We start from the raw sequence: 22822 nt of genomic DNA, 5'->3' as shown, positions 1-22822 counted from the left end.
CCAGATGTGTTGGAGTAGCAGCAGTGTCTAATCAGAAGTGTTAGAGCTGCTCCTCATTGAGGTTGTGAAGCTCAGGCATTGGTCATCTGTAACATCACAGTGGTATTTTGAAGTCCATGACCATACTGTAGCCCTGCTTGATACTTACTTGTGTAATAAAAGCTGCTTCAGCCAAGCAGTCTTATTCCTATGGTAAATTCAGTTAATCTAGGAGGGATTTTTGTGGTTTATTTTGTTAGTGGTGGTTTGTTGTGAAGATGGAGATTTGTTAATAAAGTAATACGCTGCCACAGTTACTCAGAAACCCCTTTACTTCCTCTTTGTTTATGTGGTACTTATTTAGCCTGTTAGCCCAGATCAGTCTGTAAGTGTTGCAGCAAGTTTGTTCCGGTTAGCTGACTGCTGTCAGATTTCCAGTCAGTGTGTGTGCACTTATTTTACAGGTGCAGCAAAAAAGAAAATATGAGAGTTTTTGAAAAACATGCTTTAAAGGGGCACTAGCATTTCAATGTTTTCCAATTTTTGAAGGTCACAGCACATTCGGGGCAATTTTTGTATTGTCACTCACGAATGTTTGTCTGGAGAATAACTCCATTCAGATCTACATAATTTTTAAAGTCAAAGCTTTTGGGTTAGAACTGAATATTCAAAAAGGGGAAATGCATTTTGGGTTCCCTCATTTGTTCTTGTGGTGATAGCATTTGGTGCCAAATGGGGCATTTTTATTTCTTTTTTACTGTTGAAATTACTTGATTTTTATTTTTTTTTTAAATCATTCCTCATAAGAGAATTACAAGAAATTTGTGCGTCTGTAGAGGTATACTTAATGGTCTACTGAATAGTCATTTGAATTTAAAATGTAGAGACATACAGGTTTGCATTTACAAAAGGAGGGAAAAAACAGAGAGAGAAAAGGCCTCAGAAAGAAATTGTTTTGCAGGGCAAGAAGCACATATAGTCTTATTGCATGGTGTATGATGATTTTATCTTTCTAGAGAACAGAGAAGCAAATCTGCATCTGCACTCTATTGCTTTGTTTTAAATCATTGAAGCTGTATTGATTTAAAAGCTGGAGGTGTAAAGCTTTCCTTGTTAAACTGCCTATAGTTGATAGAGCATATCAATCCCAACCATTATCTTCCCCCTGAAAATTTTTAAAAAAATCTGAAATGTTGCTGGAAAAAGAAGGAGTGCTTCACACATATCATACTGTATGTCTACACTAGTAGAGAACAGTATTATTACTTCTGTTTTACAGGCAAGGGAACTGAGGAACTGAGGAATAGAAGATGTCACTGGTGAAACCCTTAAAGTGATATACGAAATAGTAGCACTCTGGTGTCCTGGTCCTCACTTCTTGCTGCTATTCACGATTTTAAGTATCGTATCTTCCCAACCCTCACCCAAAGGTGTTCTTTCACATACAAGAGTTTCAACACCTTTATTTGCTCTACCTTAGTTCTGGCTTAAGGCTTACCTTACCTTTACCTGCCCCTACCATACTTTCTGCCTCCTGCTCAAAAGTCTGCAAGACTTTATAGTGATGAAGGTTTTCTTTTTTCAATTACTGTAGCTTCACATGGCCAAATACTCTTCATTAACCTGATTGTCTAAGGATATGAAGCTCCAGGAGAAACTGATATCCCTATGTGATAGGATAATTAGGAAGTTATAACACAAATCCCAGCAGAAGGAACTGTAATAAGACAAGGTGTGTAGTTACTCTTTGAAGCCAGAGCAGGTAATATTTTAAGTCTTTCTATTTGTAGATTTATTTTGATTCTTCACAGTGGACATATTGCTAGGGCAGGATGCTTTTGGATCTAGTTCAGACTAATGGTTTTCATGGTGACCTGAACTCCAGTGAGATTTTTCTCTGTGATATCACTTAGATAACATGGGCTAAAGTTTGCTTTTGCTTTTACTAACCTTGATTTTATACTCCTTGATCTTGATCTTTTGTTCTGCATTCGTCAAGCATCTGCCACAGTGGATGTATCACGATGATTAGAGCTACTAGATGATAGGAAAGTGTACATACAGAAGCCACTGATACTCCTAAAAGTTCTGTATTTGGCTGGGGAGTGGATTATTGAACCTAAATAAGAAATAACTTCAGATATAGACACTTCCTCCCCAGTTAGTGGAGGACATGGCAAAACTAGTATCAGCTAATGCTGCATCCAGGTGACACCAACAAGCAGGAGATTAAATGGTAGAGCTGTAGAGATGGATAATCCTGCTAAGTATGGCCTTCAGTTTATGACAGTCTCTTATAAATGAAGAGTTTGTCAGTGAAACCTTGCAAAGGTATCTAATGACATTCTGGAAGCATCTTGAAAAGGAAGAAACTTACGAAGCAAGAAAATGAGAGGAGTTTCTCTGAGATACCTGGACTAAAATTAAGTGCACTGAAAAGGAGGAAAAGAATTAATATTCTTACTTGTCACAGTGTTATCTAGATCAGTCTATGTCTGTGACAGGGGGGCAGTAGGCCTGTGGGCCCCCCGGCCCCTGACAAATGGGAAGGGAAAAAGGGAAAGGGGTAGGGAGCTGGGAGCTGGGTTCAAGGAAGCAAACAGATAAACGGCAGCAATCTAAGGAGAAAAACTTACTTTACTAATTACAATCTAATTCAAATTGAGGCTAATAAATCAAGTAAAATAAGGGGGAGAGAGAGGTTTCTGAAGACCAAGAAGCCTACTTTGAAATTGAAGGCGTCACAACTTGGAAGCACACCCACACTTGCTGCCAGGCAATGAGAGAGAGGGCAAGCCGGAGTCACTTCTGTGACATGTTTCCCTCTCCGACCATGAGGTCCTCTGGGACGTGTAGTTCTTCTCTGTGCTCCACATGATGTTATGATGTGGAATACCAATAGAAAAATTACAAAACCATGACATTACTAATAAAAGTTAACATTCATCTTACAGGAAACTTGAAGTTTTGCCTCCTGATTCTGAACCAGCCTTTAAACAGAGGTCATTTTCATTGCCTGTGGAGCAAAGGTAAGTATAACTTACATATATATAATTTGCTTATTTACGCCTGCTACCCAGCTAATCAACTTACTGTCTGTTGAATTTAATTGTGGCAATGTCCTCTAACTAGGGCAACCTTCTAGTAAGGGTGTGAATCAGCAGAATTGTCCCTCATTGCTGAATGCAGTGAGTGACCTGGTGCAAATTCTGCTTCTCTGCATTGGTTAACTCAAGTGGGAAGTTTATGAGCCACTCTGTGAAATGTTCTTTAGTTTTTCAGAGGCATCTTAGGAATGGTCATTGCTTTTATGACAAAGTATAATAAATCAGTGGTGGTTTCCAGTACAGTCATTGATCTTCAGTAGTGGTGGGTTGTCAGGCGTTGCTGTTCCACTGATGATGATGGTGACCATGGTGACAATTTCCAGTGGTAGTACAAACTTATTTATAAGTCCAAAGTTGTCGAGTCAGCTCTCTTTGGAGTGACAGCTTGAATCCAAAGTAGCTGAGTCAGCTCTCCTTGGAGTGGAAACTTCTGGCTCTGGGATCTCAGCAGAAACTCTTTTGTTCCCATCTTCGGGCCTTGCCGGCAGGTAAGAGAGAGTAGGGATGCCCACATGCATCCTCTTTTTCACAGAACGCGATGGTATCATTCCCCAGTTTTCCCATGCCAAGCTGGAGCTGTTTAGTCACAGGCCAGATCTTCCACCAGTAAACACTCCTGAGCACTCTCTTCTGGAGGCAAATAGCTCTGAAGGAAGGTGCTTTCAGATGCCCACAAAGTGGTGTTGATTGTCACATGGTAGCACCCATCACTTGCTTCCTCCATAAATCAGTGAGAGTCTTATCACACGAAATACCTCAGGAAGCAAGCTTTGAGCCTGAAAACAAGGATGGGTTCTTGCAGGTGTGGGCAGGACGCTCCCTGTTTTGGCTGACCATGTAAGTTGTTCTTCACTCTCTGAGCCTAGCAATCAGTTTGGTTGCTTGACTTTTACATCCATGAGCATGTCATCACTCCGTGTCTCTTAACCTTCTCATCTGAGCAATTTCTTTTAAATCTATTTGAATCATAAACTTCTTGAAAGAAGGTATCTCTGTTTTCATGATGTCAAGGAAAATGGTGCCCTAATCTTATTCAGATCCTTCATTTTCTACTGAAATAATTAATGAGGCCTAATGTGAGCTGCTGCAAAATGCCTAGAGACTTCTAGATATGCTTGCACAATTGCTGCACTGTGCCTTGGCCAAATTGTTGTTTGTAAAGCAGTTTTGACAGTAGTACAAAAGGCACTGCATGAAAGTAGTTCCTGTTACCTCCTAATAGAAGTTTTCCATCTGAATTATAAGACTGAAATCGATGACTGACTCCTTAAACATGGATAATGTTACATGTTCTTCTGGCTAGTATATACAATTGCTTTTTTATCAAGCAGGGCTTAGTAATGGTGGAAATAATATGATTTACTGGCCTCCAGCCAATTGGTTAATTTTCTGCTGGTTACTTTAAAGCTATGGTTTGTTCTAGCGTAAGTTATTAACTTGCTGGTAAAGGATCAGTACTTCATAGATGGTTTCTCTAAATAACTTCACAATGCTGCTGAGTGATGAGAATAAATGTGGAGAAAGTTCTAGCTATATAAGGCAACTGTTCTGAGATATCAAATAGTCGCCCTATCACCATCAGAACAACATAAAAATATCACAGGCCTCTAGGTATGCAGTTTCAGGTCATAAGAAAAAAATCAGTATTTTACATGTACCAGTCTGAATGAAAGCTGATTTTTTTCCTTTTTCGTAATACCCACTTGTTTTGGGTTTTGGTTATATGCTATTAAGATCATAAGGTTAGTTGCAGTATTAGGCCAGGCATACCTTCTGTTAAGTCCATTGAAATAAAGGCAGTTCTGTAGTTCTGTTTGTCTGTCTTTGAATAACTGAGACTTTTTTTTCTCTCACTTTCTGCATTTCTCTCTCTTTTTGTGGAAGTTGTAAGCCACTCATTTGTTTAAAATATGAGAGAAGAGTTAAAAAAAAAGATCACTGTCTTTAGAAGGAGAAGGCTGTGTCTCTGTGTGGCTAAGGAAGAGTGGTTTAGGAAGCGTAAGTTCCTGAAGTTAGAAAATAATTTTCTGTCAGACTTAAGGTTTTGGTTATAATGAATGTCTCAAGTGATGTACTGCCTTTGTAGCTTGAGAGGAGAGAAGAGACTTTGTAATGGTTAGGTCCTCAGCCTTGCTTAGATGCATTATACCTGCAGTTTCCACTGTAAGCTCAAGTGAGAGAACTTTAAAGGCTCCAGTCAAACACAGGAGAGGAAAATTATATTCTTTTTGTCTGCTGATGTTAATATTCATCATCACGAACCACTGTAAGCAGCTGACCAGCAACTATAATTTAGAAAATATTTCATCCAATAGGACATGTTAGATTCAAATCTGTTTACTTTCGCTTGTTAATAAGGTGGCTGGAAGGAGTGGGAAAAGTAGGGTGAGGAGGCAAGAAAGAACATAATCTGCACAAAGAGGCTGAAAACATTAGTGCTTGCAGTAGTGAGCATTGTAATTGTATGGCTATGAGTGTAGGTGTGGATAAGAGAGAATAGGTCTTGTTGGAGGAGGAGCATGGGTAGAAAAGATGCTGAGAAGTTTCATGCTAGTTCTCCAGCCATACAGATTTTTTCTGTCTGCAGGAAAGAAGCTGCTGTATGCCCAAACTACCCGTGTGATGGATAGGAGCTTTTGTGCCACTCTGCCTTTGCTTCATTTTTTCCAAGTAGCCTCAGCCAAGGTTGCATTGTACTGGGTAGTGGTTTTAGCACAAGGAACATTGCCTGTGCTCGGAATTCAGCAGCCAAATAAGAAGGATTTGGCTTAAAGAGGATAGTAGATAGAGAAGTGCAGTCAGATGAACTCTGTTGTCCAAATTTATATAAATTTGTCTGGCAAAGACAATTACTAAGTTAGAGAGGTAGGCGATTTCCTACTGAATGAGTACCAGCCGGAAAAAGCTAGGTGTATATCACTGTTGAGAGGCTATTAAAATTGAGAAACTAGCACCAAAAGAAAATAACCCTCGCTGAAATATAAATTCTCAGTGGCAGAAAGTACCTGATCTGATTATTTGCGCCTTTTCCCCCAAACTTTGGCAGGCTTTTCCTTTTCTTTGTCTCTCCTTGATTTTCTCCTCACCTTTTCACTACCACCCCCAAATAGTAACTTTCAGCCCTCTCTGATCTATCAACCCATCTCTCTACTCTCAGGACTGTAAGTGACGCTCTGCACTAGTGCATACTGCAGTTATCTGACCTGTGCATCTCTGAACAGAGCTGATAAAGACTATTATTCTCATTATCATTTTCAGTCTTAATTAGCTTATCATATATGAAAGTTCTAATTTATATCTGATTACATAGTAATAGCATTAGAGTACTTTCTTCTAAAATCCTTTTTCTAAAATCTAAATAAAGGAACCAAAATACAAAGGCACATCTGTGTTTGTTTAAATCAACTGGAGTTAGTGGTGCATGCTCTTTGCAGTTGTAACTTGTGTAAGCAGTGAAAGTGATTGTGGTTTTACTCCTTTTGTACCAGGATCTTTCAAGATCTAATGTTCCGTGTTTGCCCCCTGGCTTTATTTCAGATAACTCAAACAGTCTGCAGAGAATTATCACTTTTGGTGCCATGTGGTGGGATGGTAAACAGCATTTATAATGCCTTTATTCAAATCTTTAGTAACTTCTTTTGGCTGAAGGAGGATTTTTAGATAAACTGTGCAAGTTCCAGTTTCCTTAGACAAATATATGCCCGTATGTGGCAGAAGCCCAGTTTTCAGGTTTTGAATACTTGCCCTCCCATTCAGTTAAAGCTGAATGGGCACTAGGTTAGACAGAAATCAACTATTTTGCAAGTGCAGTGACATAGTTGGGTAAAGATTGTCATTTGGCTGATAAAAGCCATTAAAATGTGTGTGTGTGTGGTTTTTTTTAAGAGGAAAAAGAGTCAAATCAGATATAGAAAGATTTGGACAGTAGGATTGGAAGTGGACAGTGAGCTTACACAGAAATGTGAGCAATGTAGGAAACAGAAATAGTTAGGATTTTTTATTAAAAATGAAAATATATATTGATATCTATTGATCAATATATTGATGCTCTCTTTCTTCACTTGCAGCTGCACTGAGAGCTTGTGCTGATGGAGGTGCTAATCGTCTCTATCACATCACAGAAGGAAGACAGGACAGGTATGTTAATAATAAACATGAACATGAAAGTCATATTTTCTAAATAAAAGTAAAATGTTGGGGATGAGATCTGTTCATTCAGTAAAGCAGCTCCCTGCTTTGTACGTGGTACTTTAACAAACTAGCCATGTGGTAGCAGCAAGCATAATCTGAACTCCCTGGAGAAGTATGTGTGTGCACAACTATTGAGAAAAGGCCAAATTAATGTATTTTACTAGTTTTCAGTTATGCATGTTTTTTCGTATCCAGAAGATCCTCTGAACGATGAACCTTATCAGCCATGTTTAGTGTAAAGGGTCAAATAGGTGTGAACAAACCATCAGCTGGAGCTGAATTCAAACTATATCTTCTTCCTTGAAAACCGCTGTTATGTGTAAGGGCAGAAAACAATGGAGCACTCTTATCCATAACTGTCATTTCATTTTGAATGACAGCTGGTGAGGAAGCAGCTGTGAGAATCACGTAGTGGCAGGCAGTTGAATGCCTTTTCTGCTTTATCTTTGTCCATCTAATTGCTTTTCCCAGCTATAAGCTTTAAAAATACTCTAGCAGCCTAAAATACTGTATTTCTCTAAGCCCACTGGTCTTTATTGCTCTGGTTTATAGGTCAGCTTTCAATCTGTCTCTTTTTAGGCCTCCCTCAGAGCTAAGGCTTTGCAGCAACCTGTTGAAAAACTTACTGTGCTTCTAGGAGAGGCTGACAAGGAACATCTGATGCCTCTCACCAAGGGCTGAAACAAACTGTCTTTGTTCCTTATAGAAAAACTGCTTGCATTTGTGAGATGGAATGAGTAATAAAATAGGCTGTCTACTTTTTCTTTTAAATTATTTCTGTATTAATGTCAAGACATCATACATGACCAAAGGAAAGTTCAAAAGTTATACAGAATACAATATGTTAGATGAGAAAATAGGTGTGAAGGAGAAATAGTGTTTATTTTTTCTAATGGAGTGTAAATCCATAAATTCCTGGGTTTCTGCCCCAGAAGTGCTTATACAGCTGATTTTATACTGCAAAATAACTGCATTCCAGTGATTTGTCATTTTCTAGTGGAGCCATCAAACACGATGTAGTTTTGGGTTGCTAAGCACCCATTGTTACTTGTCTTTAGGATTTTCGGTTGTTGTGAGCAAGGATTCATGGATAAGTAGTTTAATTAATACAGTAAGGCTGACTATCAGAGTAAACAAGTGAGATGAAGCTTAGAAATTCATTAACCTTTTCATTCATACAGCAGAACTTGGCACATATTTGCCCCTAGATGAACAACAAAATGTATGAGGGAGGACAGGAGAAGCTTGATTTCTTCTTGCCCTTCACAACAAAATTGAGCTGGAAAGACTGTAGCATTCAAACGGGAGTTAACTTAGAATTTCTTTGTCATATGTGAAAAGTTTGACGTGTGAGACTGCTAATACTAGGACTGAAGTCTGTCAAGCTTCACTATCTGTTGTATGTATTGTCTGTGTTTCTTCTACTAGTTGCTTGCAGAGCTGTGTATGCACGCCTTAAGTCCAGAGTACTGACAGAAATTGGATTTGCAGCAAGTAGTTCTCTGATAATGGTGATTCTTTTCAAAGAGACACAAAGGGAGTGATGAGGCAATGTTAGAGCTTTCACTTTAACTTCTATTGTAACACATTCATCTCTTCTGCAAACCTTTATATTCTTACTGAGTGTAATTCAGGGAAAAATTGATTATTATACCTCAATTCAATAGTTATTTCAATCTTACATACTTCGCACTTGGAGTATTCTGTTTATCTGTCTTTTTTTCTTTTCATGTTAATTGCTTGGGTTGTGGATATATTTTACCTTCAAAGTGATTTTTATGAAATAAAAAGCCTGCTATGAAATAGAGGAGAAAAATAAAGACTTTCATAATTTTGATTTCTGTCCTCAAAGAAATCATTCTGCTGGAAAGAATTTACTTCTCTGAAGTATTTTCCTTTAAATTCCTTGTCCAGTGTTACTGAAGGACTGTGTGCACAGACTCTATTGACATGTTTTCCTTTTTTTAAAAAATAAAAATAATAAAAAAAATGCTACCATTACCTTCTGTTTAAAACTCTTCTGTTCAAAACACTGATCACTAATTGTATTTTATCAAGACCCAAGAACTATAGTCCTTTAATTGTAGGGATGCTATTTTATGGAAGAGGTTTGAGTAAAGAACTTAACTGATATTTTGGACTTGACTCTCAGTGACACCTGAAGTGTGTTTCTTTTGTTCTGGCAGCATGAAGAATCTTTTAGGATGGGAATAAATTATAATAAGAAAAATTATAACATCTGGGGGAAAGGGCAGTTTGCAGTATGGAACTGTTATAGCAGTTCTTCTTTTGGGTGAAAGTGAAGTAGTTGTTCATATTTTGAAGGGCACACTGGCAAATCAGAGAAACACTGGATTAGAAATGAACTCGAGATCTGTCACTCTTTTCTGTACCTCTAAAGAAAGACAAACCCACCTGATTGATTTCTGACACATGTTTAGGTAGCTGGTTGTTGCCCTTCTTTGGACCTGCTCTAGCACCTCAATATCCTTTCTGTATTGAGATACCCAAAACTGAACACAGTACTTGAGATGAGACCTAACCAGTGCCGAGTATAGGCGCAGGATTACTTCCTTAGGCGTGCTTATCTTACAGTTTCTGATTCAAGCCAGAATGCCATTGGCCTTCTGAACCACCAGGGCACACTGACAGGTCATGTTTAGCTGGCTTTCCATTAGTACAACAAGGTCCTTTTCTGACAGGCAGCTTTCCAGCCACTCTTCCCCAAGCCTGAAGGGCTGCCTGCAGTTGTTGTGTCCAAACTGCAGGACCAAACACTTAGCCCCACTGAAACCTGTAGTTTGCCTTGGCCTATCTATCCAGGTCCCTCTGTAGTATCTTACTGCCATCCAGCAGATTGACACTCCTTCCCAATTTATTGTGTAGTCAGGTTTTGCAATATAAAGTGCTTCAGATCTAAGTGGTGAGCAGTGAGCTCTGTAAGAGGAGGAGTGGTTCTGTCACAAATCTGAAAGTTACATAGATACGGTTCAGATTTAGTTCAGAATTTTGGGAGGTAGAGAAGTACTGTTTTGCAGATCACACCATGAGCAGACATGTTCTGGAGGAGAGACTGGTACAAGCACCCATAAAAGCTGTTCTACAGCTACGTTTCCTTGAAGGTGCTTCTAATTGTAAGTAATTGTAGCTACTGATATGTTCTGTAAACTACAGCAGAAACTGGGCTTGGGCTTTTTCACCTTCTCAGCCTCAGAATCAAACAACAGATGATCTTTTTTTTTTTTGTCAGATGATAAAATAAGCATTATAAATATTGTCAGAATTTGATTAAGACAAAATTATATTTATGTTAAATTTCTGATGCTATTCAAGATGGAAATTGTACACTGAAGTAATATTTTAAGTAATGGTGAGGGAGGTTTCAGCATTACCCATTGATTAGGAAGAGCGTTAATCTTACACTCCTCTTGCAGAATCTGTGAAGGAGCTAGCTTTATGTGCTTAATGTATGCACATATCACAGACACATGCATGTCCTGTTTCTTTCATTTCAAGATACCTTTTTTGCTTGTTTCAGGAGATGGCTGTAACAGCTCTAGTGAAGGACTATGCTTTCTTTACAAAAGAAAGAATGAAAATAATTGTGTGCCCAAGTGGTGCAGTGGTAGAAGTGCCACTTGCAACATCGGAGGCCTGGGTTCGAATCCCCCCTGTGGCACAAGTGGTAGAAGTGCCGCTCTGCTACACAGAGGCTCGAATCCCGGGGGTTGGACTCGATGATCTCTAAGGTTCCTTCCAACCGGAAGGATCAGATCTTCTTCCACCTCTGGATCCACCTCTTTGTGTCACTCCCAGGCTGGACTCGCTCTCTTAGATCCTGGGAGCGTGGGGGAGCATTCCAGCCATTTTGCCTAGAGCTTACAGTAGGCCTCTCGGTTTTGGGACTCACTCTCCTATTTTGCTTGATTCATTAGCCTTAATTTCAATTATATTGTATCATTTTGTGTTATCCTGTATTTTGATATAGTATTTAGTAAATAAGTGTGCCTCCGTAGATTGTTGCTGCTGTCTTCCTTTTCCATTATTCCTTTTCCTTTTTGGGCCAGAGGCTCTGCACGCCAGCTGCCCCCCTGCCATGGGCGCAGGTAGATTTTCGATAAACCCATGACAACTAACAACACTGTTTCAAAGGTATGAGGAAAAACAGAGGAGACTAGCTTTTGAACTGGTTCTACACTTCAGAACTATGAACAACAGTTATCCACAACTCGTCTCCATTTCAGCCATCTCAGAAGTAATGGACAGACTGAATGAAGTACAAAAGCAAGTGTCTCTATTGGTTAATCATGATGATCCTGTAGTAGTATCAGAAACACTTGATGAAGATCAAGATCATCAAGGGAGTCTAATGAAGGAGCTGATCAAACTAATGAAAATCCATTTAATTAAAGGTGATGAACCCTCCTTCTCACCTGTATCATCAAAATTCTCAGCTATTAAAAGCAAACGCTTTCTGGCTCAAGCAAGGAACAATAGTAAGACTACATCATGTGTTGCCTTGTGATGTTACTTGCATGACCATGGAGAAGACATGAGGGAGTGGTATGATCAAGCTACTCCTGTACTATGAGCACTGGTGAGAGAATTCTGAAACAGATAAATCACCAGTACAATTGCTCCAGTTACCAAAGGTAATGAATGGGGGGGCCCTGCCCTTAGTCAGGGGGGAAAAAAGGGATAATAGTTTATTAGACCATGTGGATTCAATGGTCTGGCATATCAGAACTACAGAAATATAAGGTGCTGTTGGACATTGGTGCACAGTGCTCTCTAATGCCCTTGGGTCAAGAAGGGACAGAATCAATCCATGTTTCTAGAGTGACTGGGTGCTCTCAAGAATTGACTGTGTTGGAGGCTGAAATAAGCCTCACTGGTAAAGACTGGCAAAAAGAGCCCAGTGGCTCCATGCATACTTGGTATCAATTACCTCAGAAGGGGGCATTTCAGGGATCCTAAGGGGTATTGATGGGCCTTTGGAATAGCTGCTGTAGATACAGACAACATTAAGCAGCTGTCTGTTTTGCCTGGCCTGTCAGAAGTCCTGTCTGCTGTGGGGCTGCTACAGGTAAAAGAACAGCAGGTACCAATTGCTACAAAAGCAGTGCTCAGATGGCAGTCAGATGGCAGTACCACAGCAAAAGGGATTCCTTGATCCTCATACATAAGTTGATTTGCCAACTGAAGAGCCAGGGAATAATCAGCAAGACTGACTCACCCTTTAACAGTCCCACATGGCCAGTGTGTAAAGCCAGTGGAGAATGGAGGTGTGGACTACCACGGCCTGAATGAGGTCATACACCCACAAGTGCTGCTGTGCCAGACATGGTAGAACTCCAGTACAAACTGGAGTCAGAAGCAGCCAAATGGTATGCCTCCACTGACATTGCTCGTGCCTTCTTTTCCATTCCTTTGGCCACAGACTGTAGGCCACAGTTTGCTTCACCTGGAAGGGCATTAATTATACTTGGAACCGTTTGCCCCAGGGGTGGAAACACAGCTCGACCATTTGCCATGGGTTGATCCAGACTGTATTGGAACAGGGTGGTGCTCCTGAGCACCTGCAGTACACTGATGATATCATCGTGTGGAGTGATACAGCAGAAGTTTTCGCGAAAGAAGAGCAAATAGGGGCCAGAAATGATGGGACAGGATGTAAAGAACATCCTCTACACTGCTGCTGGAGAGAAGGGTCCTGCCTGGAATCTATGGCAAAGAGCCTCAGGAGAGACCCGAGGCCAGCCCCTGGGATTTTGGAGTCGAGCGTATAAGGGGTCTGAAGAGTCCTAGACTCCAGCTGAGAAGGAGATCTTAGCCACGTATGAGGAGGTTCGGTCTGCTTCCGAAGTGGTACTGAGATGCAGCTCCTTTTGGCACCTGGACTGCCGGAGCTGAACTGGATGTCCAAAGGAAAGGTTCCCTTCACCCATCATGCTACCGATGCCACCTGGAGCAAGTGGATTGCACTGATTAGACAACAAGCGCGGATGGGGAACCTCAATCGTCCAGGAATTTTAGAAGTGATCATGAACTGGACTGAAGATAAAAAGTTTGGAACATCACCAGGAGAAGAGGTGTCATGTGCTAAAGCGGCCCCACCATACATCGAACTACCAGAAAATGAAAAGAAATATGCTCTTTTCACTGATGGATCATTTCATATTGTAGGGAAGCATTGCAGAAGCTGCTGTGTGGAGCCCCACACAACAGGTTGCAGAGGCCACTGAAGGTAAAGGAGAATCAAGACAATTTGCAGAGGTAAAGGCTGTCCAGCTGGCCTTAGATGTTGCTGAATGGGAGAGGTGGCCAATGCTTTATACTGACTCATGGATGGTGGCAAATGCCTTATGGGGTTGGTTACAGCAGTAGGAGCAAAATCAATGACAGCAGAGGGGTTAACCTATTTGCGCCCCTGATCTGTGGAAAGACGTTGCTGTCCAAATAGAGAATAAAGTTGTAAAGGTGCACCATGTGGATGCTCATGTGCCCAATAGTCAGAACAACAAAACAACCACAAGGTAGATCTAGCTGCCTGAATTAAGGTGGCTCAAATAGACTTGAACTGGCAGAACAAGGCTGAATTATTTCGAGCTCGATGGGCCCATGAGACCTCAGGCCATCAAGGAAGAGATGCAGCATACAAGTGGTCTAGTGACTGAGGGGTGGATGCTATTGCACAGGTTATTGGTGACTGTGAAACATGTGCCATAAGTAAACAAACCAAGTGGATGAAACTTCTCTGGGGGGAAGGGCGATGGCAAAAGTATAAATATGGAAAGGCATGGCAGGTTGATTATATCACCTTGCTATGGTCACATGATGGTAAGTGTTACGTGCTTACCGTGGTGGAGGCAACTGTTGGGTGGCTTGAAACATATTACTGCTCAAAACACCATATTGGGTCTCAAGGAACAAGTCCTCTGGCAACACAGCACTCCAGAAAGAACTGAATCAGATTTCAGAAATTCTCTTGTAAATACTTGGGCCAAAGATCATGGTATTGTGTGGGTTTATCATATCCCCTACAGTGACCAGCTTCTGGTAAAATTGAACAATGGGTTGTTGAAAGCTATGTTGAAAGCAATAGATGGTGGAACACTGAAGCACTGGGAGAAGCATTGGGCAGAAGCCACTTGGTTGGTCAGTATGAGAAGATCTGTCAATTGTGATCTTTCTCTGATTGTTAAGAAATTTCAACTGGAATAAGTTCTTTCCTTTTGAAATTAAGGTAACTAACCACTTCAGTGTATCTCTGTTGTCTAGCTAATGGGGTTGTTAGGTAATCAGGCATAGTACAAATGCATGCCATTTTCTCCATATTTCCTTCAGTGTCTTTGGGTTTTTTGTTGTTTGTGTAAAGTATGACTGGCATGTAAAAATAATAGAAGTAGTAGATACTTAATAAAAACTATTTTAAAAATGTAGAATTTATATTTATATAAATGTAGATATAAATTCCTTGGAAAACACGGATTTTAAAGAAGGATAATGGTCAAAATCAAAACAGTGTTAGGGATTTGCAGTTTCTGTCTGGATTATCCCATTACTGTAGAGAGAGACAATGAAGTGTGGTTAAAAAAGAATGGTTATAAGATTAAGAAAAAAACAGATTTTTAGAGCGCCTGATGTACAAAACAATCACAGTGAATAAATGGCTGCTTCCTCAGATTTCTTTCATCTTTTTCTTCGAAATAAAAGAGAGGCTGGTGTTCAGGAGTAGATCAAAACATTTAATATTAGGGTAATAGAGTTTTTAGGTTGGTGTGGGTTTTTGCTAGTGGTGGGTTCTGTTTTTTCTCTTAGTTTTGTTTTTTGGCACCGGACTGGCTTCCAGCTGTTGATGTGTGTAAAAGCCTTGTGCTTCAGAGTGCTGATCTGATCCCCAGGCTACGAGCTGGGGTTGTTCCCTTGTTGCAGGAAGGGAAGCTATTCTGTGAGGCCTGGACACCATCTGGTCTTTGCTCTGATGAAGGAGATCTCACTCTGCTTCTTTGGCAGCAGGGATTTTGCCTCAGCATTTAGGAGAGCTAAGCAGATAGGTGACAGTCAGCTGGCAGAAGCCTGTGGGGGTTGAGGGTAGCAAAACAAGGTACAAGGAAAGGGAAGGAGAAGGACTGAAACTGCTTTCGAAGATAAAGCTGAAAAGGAGAAAAGTCTCTAAAACATGACTAATAACTCCAGTGGAGCAGAATCACAGAATCACAGAATTATCAAGGTTGGAAAAGACCTAGAAGATCATCTGATCATCTAGTCCAACCATTACCGATACTTACCAGCTAAATCATATTCCTCAACACAACATCCAAACATTCCTTGAACACTCCCATGGTCGGTGACTCCACCACCTCCCTGGGCAATGCAATCCAATGCCTGACTACCCTTTCCGAGAAGTAATACTTCCTAATGTCCAGCCTGAATCTCCCCTGACGCAGCTTAAAACCATTCTCTCTAGTTCTATCACTGATTACACAAGATCAACCCCCAGCTCACTACAACATCCCTTCAGGAAGTTATAGAGAGCTATAAAGTCTCCCCTGAGCCTCCTCCAGCAACCATGTTTTGTCATAAGAAAGAAAGAAAGGCTCTGCAGTTGGAAAGACAATCAGTGTGGTTTGCCTCTGCAAGTTCCAGCAGTATCTGTGAGAGGATTGGTGTTTTATAATTCTATATGTTGTACTGGGTTTGTTCAGTGTTGTTGACTGATCAAATGAGATGTATATGCTCTGACATATTGAGTGGTGAGAGAAGGAAAGACTGCCCCAAAAACATAACTGAAATAGAGTCAGTAAATAATTGAGTGCTATTTTTTTGTTGTTGTTAAAACATTATTTATGAGGTTTGAAAACAAATACTTCTAATTAAGAAACAGTAGTATGTGTTAGTATCTCTTCTTCTTGATGATTTTCATTTTAGAAAAAATGAAAAGTGGGCATGAGGGGATTTTAGGGTGATGAGCATTCCTGTATTGATGGAGGTATCAGCTCTCAGAGAGATTTCTCAGGATGATGAGAACCATTGCTGGCAAGTGAACACTGAGGCTCTGCCTGCTCTGCCAGTGATTTCTCTGAGTGGCACTGTGGGGTAGCTCTGATCCATTGCTCTGAGCTTTGTAGTAATGCCATGGAAGTGAATACATGTGCTGTTGTTCTCTCTCAGCATGTAAAAATGGTTATAGTTCTCTGGTCACCTTTTAGAGTAAAAGCATTTCAAACTCAACAGTAATTTCTGACAAAGATAGCAACTGAATTGCTGCACTGGGACTTGGGGTGGCACTTCTGCTTCTGCTGGCTTAAACTACGTGGGCTGGAGTGCCTTGTTTCCTTATTCCTTCTTCCTGCGCCAGAGTGAAAGTAGCGAAGAAGAGCACCAAGGATCATGCTTACTGTACCATCTTCTGGGGAAACTCTTGTAGTTTCTTTTAATGTTAATCGGGTTCCACCTGATTATTCTAATTTGTATGTCCTGGTTCTTGTATATTAAGTGATCTTGAGTGGAAGAAGCAAACCAAAAAGTATGACTGCTACCCTCAACTTTAGGAGAGCCATTGATCTCTTCTGGGACCTACTTGGAGCTATCCCATGGGCTAGGGTGTTAGAAGGTAAAGGGGCCTGTGAGAGCTTGTTGGCATTTAAACAGTGCTTCTTCTAAGTTAAGGATAGATGTGTCCCCGTGAGTCAGGGAAGGATGGTAGGAAACCTATGTGAATTATCAGAAAGCTCATGCATAAACTCAAAGGGAAGAGCAACGTGAAATGTGGAAAAAGGGTCTGACCACTTGGGAATAATATAGGAATGTTGTCATGGCCTGCAGGGATGTGATGAGGAAAGCTAAAGCCACCTGGAATTGAATCTGCCTAAAGTGATAACGGATAATAAAAAAGGCTTTTTAAAGTAAGTTAACAGCAAAAGGAAGACTAGGGAGAACGAGGGTCCCCTACTAAGTGAGGGGGGTGTTCTTGTAACAGGGGATGCCAAGAAAGTGGAGATGCTGAATGCCTTCTTTACTTCTGCCTTCCCTGCAAAGACTCCCCCTCAGGAGTCTTGGACCCTGCATTTAAGTGGAGAATTGAAAGCTGGGGAACTGAAGGGGAGGACATGGTCCAAGGAAACATCAATAGACATAAATCCATGGGCCCCAGTGTGATGCTTCCTCATGTGCTGAAGGAGCTGGCAGAGGTAGTCACCTCTGGGAACTGCCAAACCACCCTCTAGCATTTTTGAGAGGTCTTGGAGAATGGGAGAGATGCCTGAAGACTGGAGGATAGCCAGTCACAGAATCACAGAATCACAGAATTGTAGGGGTTGGAAGGGACCTCTAGAGATCATCGAGTCCAACCCCCCTGCCAAATCAGGCTCCCGACACCATGTCACACAGGTAGGCGTCCAGGCGGGTCTTAAATATCTCGAGAGAAGGAGACTCCACCACCTCCCTGGGCAGCCTGTTCCAGTGCTCCGTCACCCTCACTGTAAAGAAGTTCTTCCGCACATTTGTGTGGAACTTCCTATGCTGTACTTTCATCCCATTACCCCTAGTCCTATCCCCACGCACTACTGAAAAGAGACCAGCATCACCACTATGGCTCCCACACCTCGGGTATTTATAAACCTGGATCAAGTCCCCTCTCAGCCTTCTTTTCTCAAGGCTAAACAGACCCAGTTTGCTTAGTCTCTCCTCATAGGGGAGATGCTCCAGGCCCTTCACCATCTTAGTGGCCCTCCGCTGGACTCTTTCCAAGAGATCCCTGTCTTTTTTGTACTGGGGAGCCCAGAACTGGACATAATATTCCAGATGAGGCCTCACCAGGGCAGAGTAGAGGGGGAGGATCACCTCCCTTGACCTGCTGGCCACGCTCTTTTTAATGCACCCCAGTATGCCATTGGCCTTTTTGGCTACAAGGGCACACTGCTGGCTCATGGCCAACCTGTTGTCCACCAGGACACCCAGGTCCCTCTCAGCAGAGCTCCCCTCCAGCAGGTCATCCCCCAGCTGGTACTGGTGCATGCAATTATTTCTTCCTAGGTGCAAGACTCTACACTTGCTTTTGTTAAACCTCATCCGGTTTCTTACTTCCCATCTCTCCAGCCTGTCCAGGTTATTCCAGTCTTCAAAAAGGGCAAGAAGGAGGATCCAGGAAACTACAGGTCAGGCTGCCTGCAGAGGTTGTGGAGTCTCCTCCTCTGGAGAAATTCCAGACCCGTCTGTATGCCTACCTGTGCAACCTAATCTAGGGAGTCTGCTTTGGCAGGGGATTAGAACTAGATGATCTCTAGAGGTCTCTTCTAGCCCATACAGTTTTGTGATTCTATGATTCTGTGACTGCATGGACAATTCTCATATCTCATATGTTTCCCATAAAAGCCTCTGTATTTCATTAAGCCTCAGCATAAAAGGAAATTTTTCCTGGCAGAATAATTTTCCAACAGTGTGGTGCAAGTGTGCAGAAGGGTCCCAACTCCTTTCAAAGGTTAATTATGAAAGAAGGGTGTTCTGTTGTAATTAAATAGTAGTAACTGAGAGGCCAGGAATATTTGATGTATAATGCAGGACTGTATGACAAAGCCAGTATTGTCTGCAAATTTATTATTTTATATCATATGCTATTATAAAATACCCTTGGGTAATGTAATTTTTGTTCTCTAACAGAAGGAGGATTAAGAGGTCAGCACTATCAGGAAAGTATGTGAATATAGTACAGAGGTTGAAAGCAGTCTTGGGGTACTTTCATCAGGAGGTTCTGCCTTTACAGCTCTTCCAGATCTCATTTTTAATGATAGTAGGCTGTGCTTCCCTTGTTGTTTTCACACTGGAAAAGTTGTTGCAAGTTTTCCCTTCTATTGGTATCATCACTGACAATACGGCCTTGTTTGTGACAGTGTTTAATAGCATATCAAAGTTTCTATTCATTTTTGTGCTTCTGGGGTTTCATATTTCAGAGCGTTCAAGTGTTAGGCAGGATCTTGGCACAGGGACACGGAAAAGTTGTCAGTAGATTTAAAAAAAATTAAAATTCCCAGCTATCATTATAAAATAGCTGATTCTGACATTCATAATCTGTTATCTGTGAAGTTGATTATTTTGGTGATTGAACATGTTATACTATATGTTATATATATCTAGAGAGGACTGGTTACCATTAGCTTGTAGTTTTAATTTTTTATTTCTATTTTAGAAGTAATTTTTGTTATTTCATTTATTTTTTTTCATTGTGCATCAACATCTGAAAGCTGCATTTGTAAACTGCTTTGCCTACCTTGTGAAGGGAAGGAGTAGGGAAACTTTACTCACTTAATCCTACTTGGGCTGGATGAAGCAGAAATGGGAATCTCAAAACCTGAGTTTTGTAAAATTCTATAAAATATGAGAATCTTTCTGCAGTGCTTTGACCCTTCTGTTTACCAACATCCACCGGGAGAACTGCTAAACAGTCTGTTTCCTCACTCAGCCCAGCCTCTGAAGGATGAGCACTGGCTCAATGCTGATGCAGCCTGCCCTTCTGTGTGGGCCTGCTTGGGAACCCATGACTCCAGGAGGAGTTTGTGCTCACCACCTGCTCCTCTTGCAGGCCTGGGTAAGGAGGTGGGCTTCTAACAGCCAGGGAGCCATAGTGGAGTGGGATCTGTCACCAGAAGTTGCACATGGGTCTCACCTCTTGAGCTCCTATTGTTGAGTTTGGGGATGGGAGTCATCCAAGCTGTCAGCATTTTTGGCTGTGTATCATTGCCAGTTCCTGTTTGTTTCCTGCTGGCTGCCTGTAACCAAGTGGTGCAAGTTGCTCTGGTTTCGGAGCTCACAGTTATCTGGCTACCAAGGGTTCAGCTGGTGGTTCTGCTTATAGTGAATTGTAGCTCTCCTCTGATCTTCAAGAGTTTCTTCTTCTAGTTTCTCTGAGGACCACTGAAAAAGTCACTTACTGAGAGTTTTCTGTCATTCCAATTAAATATGTTGCTCTTTTCTTGTTGTCAGGCAGACTGGATTATTCCTTCCAACTTTACACATTTTTTGAAAACTTACAAACTCACAAATGCTCTGCTGATGTTAAAATGTGTGCAAGAAACTGCCTAGTAGTGAATTTTATACTACACAAATGGGCCATGCTGCTGTACTGAGCCTTCCTTCTGGTAGTAAATGACATCCTCAGCCCAGTTACATCACAGCCTGGTACCTGGGGGGAACTTGAACTGCTCTTCAGCATCTCAGTGTGTGCTGACACAGGGTGTGTTGTTCCCAAATACATGTGCCTAATCATTTACAAAGCAGGCACAGAACTCAGCTGCATACCACCATCCTACTCACTTCTGAAGGTGCAAACAGTTGCAGCTGGTAGCACAGAGCAGTGCTCAGTCCATACTCTGCATGACTTTCCTGAGACAAAAATGCTGTTACCATACATAAAGGGGACAGCTTTTTCTGAGAGTTCAGCATTGGATTTATGTGCATATCTCTGTCACTAAGATCTAGTTCTGATTTGATGAGAAAAGTTAATTAGTGATTTGGAATTTAATAAAAGATTAAATGGGAGTAGTAATTATGATAACATAACTTGGGGTTTTATTTTTATCATATAAATAGTGAAGTTGAAATAGGATTTGTTGTTAGCATTTTCTTACAGTAAGTAAGGCATCAACAGCATCTGAGTTTGCATAAAAGTTTTTTTCAGCTTCTCTTTTTCAAGGAAATTTGTTTCTACCAGTGTAGGGGCTCTTTGGATGTCTGCTATTTATTTGGAAAGTGGTATTTTCTAAGAGTGTTTTTGGTGCATGTAGACAAAAAGAAGTAAAGGAGGATTGAGAGAGAGGAAATTGTGAATAGATTGCATGTGCCAATTTTTATGTGATTGCCTGTAACACGATGGAAAGCACAACAACCAGCAAGATCCTAGGCTGCAGTGAGTGAGGATTTGCTCAAACACAGCAGCTGTGGGCACAGAAATAAAGGCCCCAAATACAGAGGGATCTCCAGAGAGGTGCCCTTACTTGCACTGCCAACCCTTAAATGAGGTCTGAAAAGGGATGGATCTTGGCTCTTCCACATCTGGTCACATTGCATGCACCTGTGTTCCCCTGGGTTGGCCCTGCCATCCTGCCAGGTTCTCAATCACTATTTCAGGCCATGACTTGGATTTTCATTACACTCTGCACTTTCACAGTGTGAACAGTGTGGCAGATTAAAGGTAAGCATTATAGTAATCCAGTACACTGCAAAGTTTGTACAATTTTCTGTTGCAGTGTATATTGATAAAGTACGAGATGATTGATGATTGATGGTTGATGTCCATCTTCCATTGTGGGCTCAATGGAACTCAAGCAACTATGTGCCTCTAGAAGAATTTATGGTTGTTTGTACCAGGGAAAGTTCAGCTTGTGTTCCATGAATCAAATATAGTCCACAACCAGGTATCACACTGATCTTACAGTGACACTGGAGCATCTTGATGTCATGTTACTCCTCCTGGTGATCCTGTGGACTCAAAGAGACTCATGGGGAGTAGTGTAGATGTTTCAGAGGTACAAGAAGGGCAAGATACAGTCAATGTATCAATCCTGAGTCAACTCTTTGGCTTGCAATGGTATATGTCCTTGCTGTCCATGCCATACCCTTTGGCCTGATATCTGAGACTGCATAACTGTTGCAGGTACCAAAGAAGGAGATCTTGATTTGCTACATGATTTGGGATTGCTGATTTGGGACATGATTAAGGTCCCCTTAGCAATGAAAACCGGAGTGTTGACCATGATGTCTGCAGGCCATGTACCTATTACTGTGGAGGGACTACTAATCCCCCAACCTCCAGTAATCTCCCCTGAGGTGCAAGTAGGCCAAACCACTTTGGTCCTGCTTGCATCTTCCAGCACCATTCTATTTTATGGAGATCTGGTTCTAGGTTCTCAGTGGCAGAAACCAGATTACTGTGTTTGCCAATCTGGAGTCTTACCTGAATGTCAGTACCCATAATTTTGATCCTAAGCAGGGACACCTATGTCTGTAGTATTTTCAGGGCACTGAGTCTGCTGTCTCTAGGCCTTTCATTCAGGTCCCACAGGATTTTGTAGAGTCTCTTTGTCCACTCTGGTAGGGTCTGAGAGTCTGTCTTCAGGGCAGCCTTAAGAATATCATTATAGCATTCAATAACACCTGCCCCTGTTGAATGATATACCAGGTGGAATCACCACTCAATGTTGTTTTCTCCTACCCAACGTTGTATTATTGCCATTGGTGAAGTGAGTCCCTTGGTGGCTGTCAGTGACTTAAGCCATCCCCATTAGTGGCCATCAACTTGGTGAGTGCCTTGATGGTATATGCCTGGTTTGCTCTTGGCACTGGGTAGGCCTGTGTTAGTCCACTTGCTGTGTCAATGCAGGTCAGGGCATATTTCACCCCAGCAAACCAAGGGAGGGGCCCAACATAATTGACATGACATCACTGAAAAGGCCTGTGTCCTCTAGCAGGATGGGCTGTTGTTTCGGGCATCAGTCTTGGTCTCATTTTGGAGCAAGCGTCACAGTTTTGGCATGTCTTTACAACATCAG

The 22822-nt window shown here is 41.4% G+C and overlaps 1 protein-coding gene across 5 annotated transcripts in view; it reads left to right on the top strand.

The window, feature by feature from the left end:
* The window catches only part of TPK1 (thiamin pyrophosphokinase 1), a 96655-nt gene that overhangs the window by 4501 nt on the left and 69332 nt on the right, over positions 1 to 22822 (top strand). For all 5 annotated transcript variants that reach the window (XM_032443015.1, XM_015854987.2, XM_015854985.2 and 2 more), the window contains exons 2-3: positions 2934 to 3008; positions 7154 to 7223. In XM_032443015.1, coding sequence (XP_032298906.1) covers positions 2934 to 3008; positions 7154 to 7223 — 145 coding nt within the window. The remainder of the gene's footprint in view (positions 1 to 2933; positions 3009 to 7153; positions 7224 to 22822) is intronic.

This window comes from Coturnix japonica, chromosome 2 (genome assembly GCF_001577835.2).
Source record: "Coturnix japonica isolate 7356 chromosome 2, Coturnix japonica 2.1, whole genome shotgun sequence".
NCBI classification, from domain to species: Eukaryota; Metazoa; Chordata; class Aves; order Galliformes; family Phasianidae; genus Coturnix; species Coturnix japonica.
The sequence above is the reverse complement of the archived record's forward strand: the minus strand, read 5'-3'. Positions and strand labels throughout refer to the sequence as shown.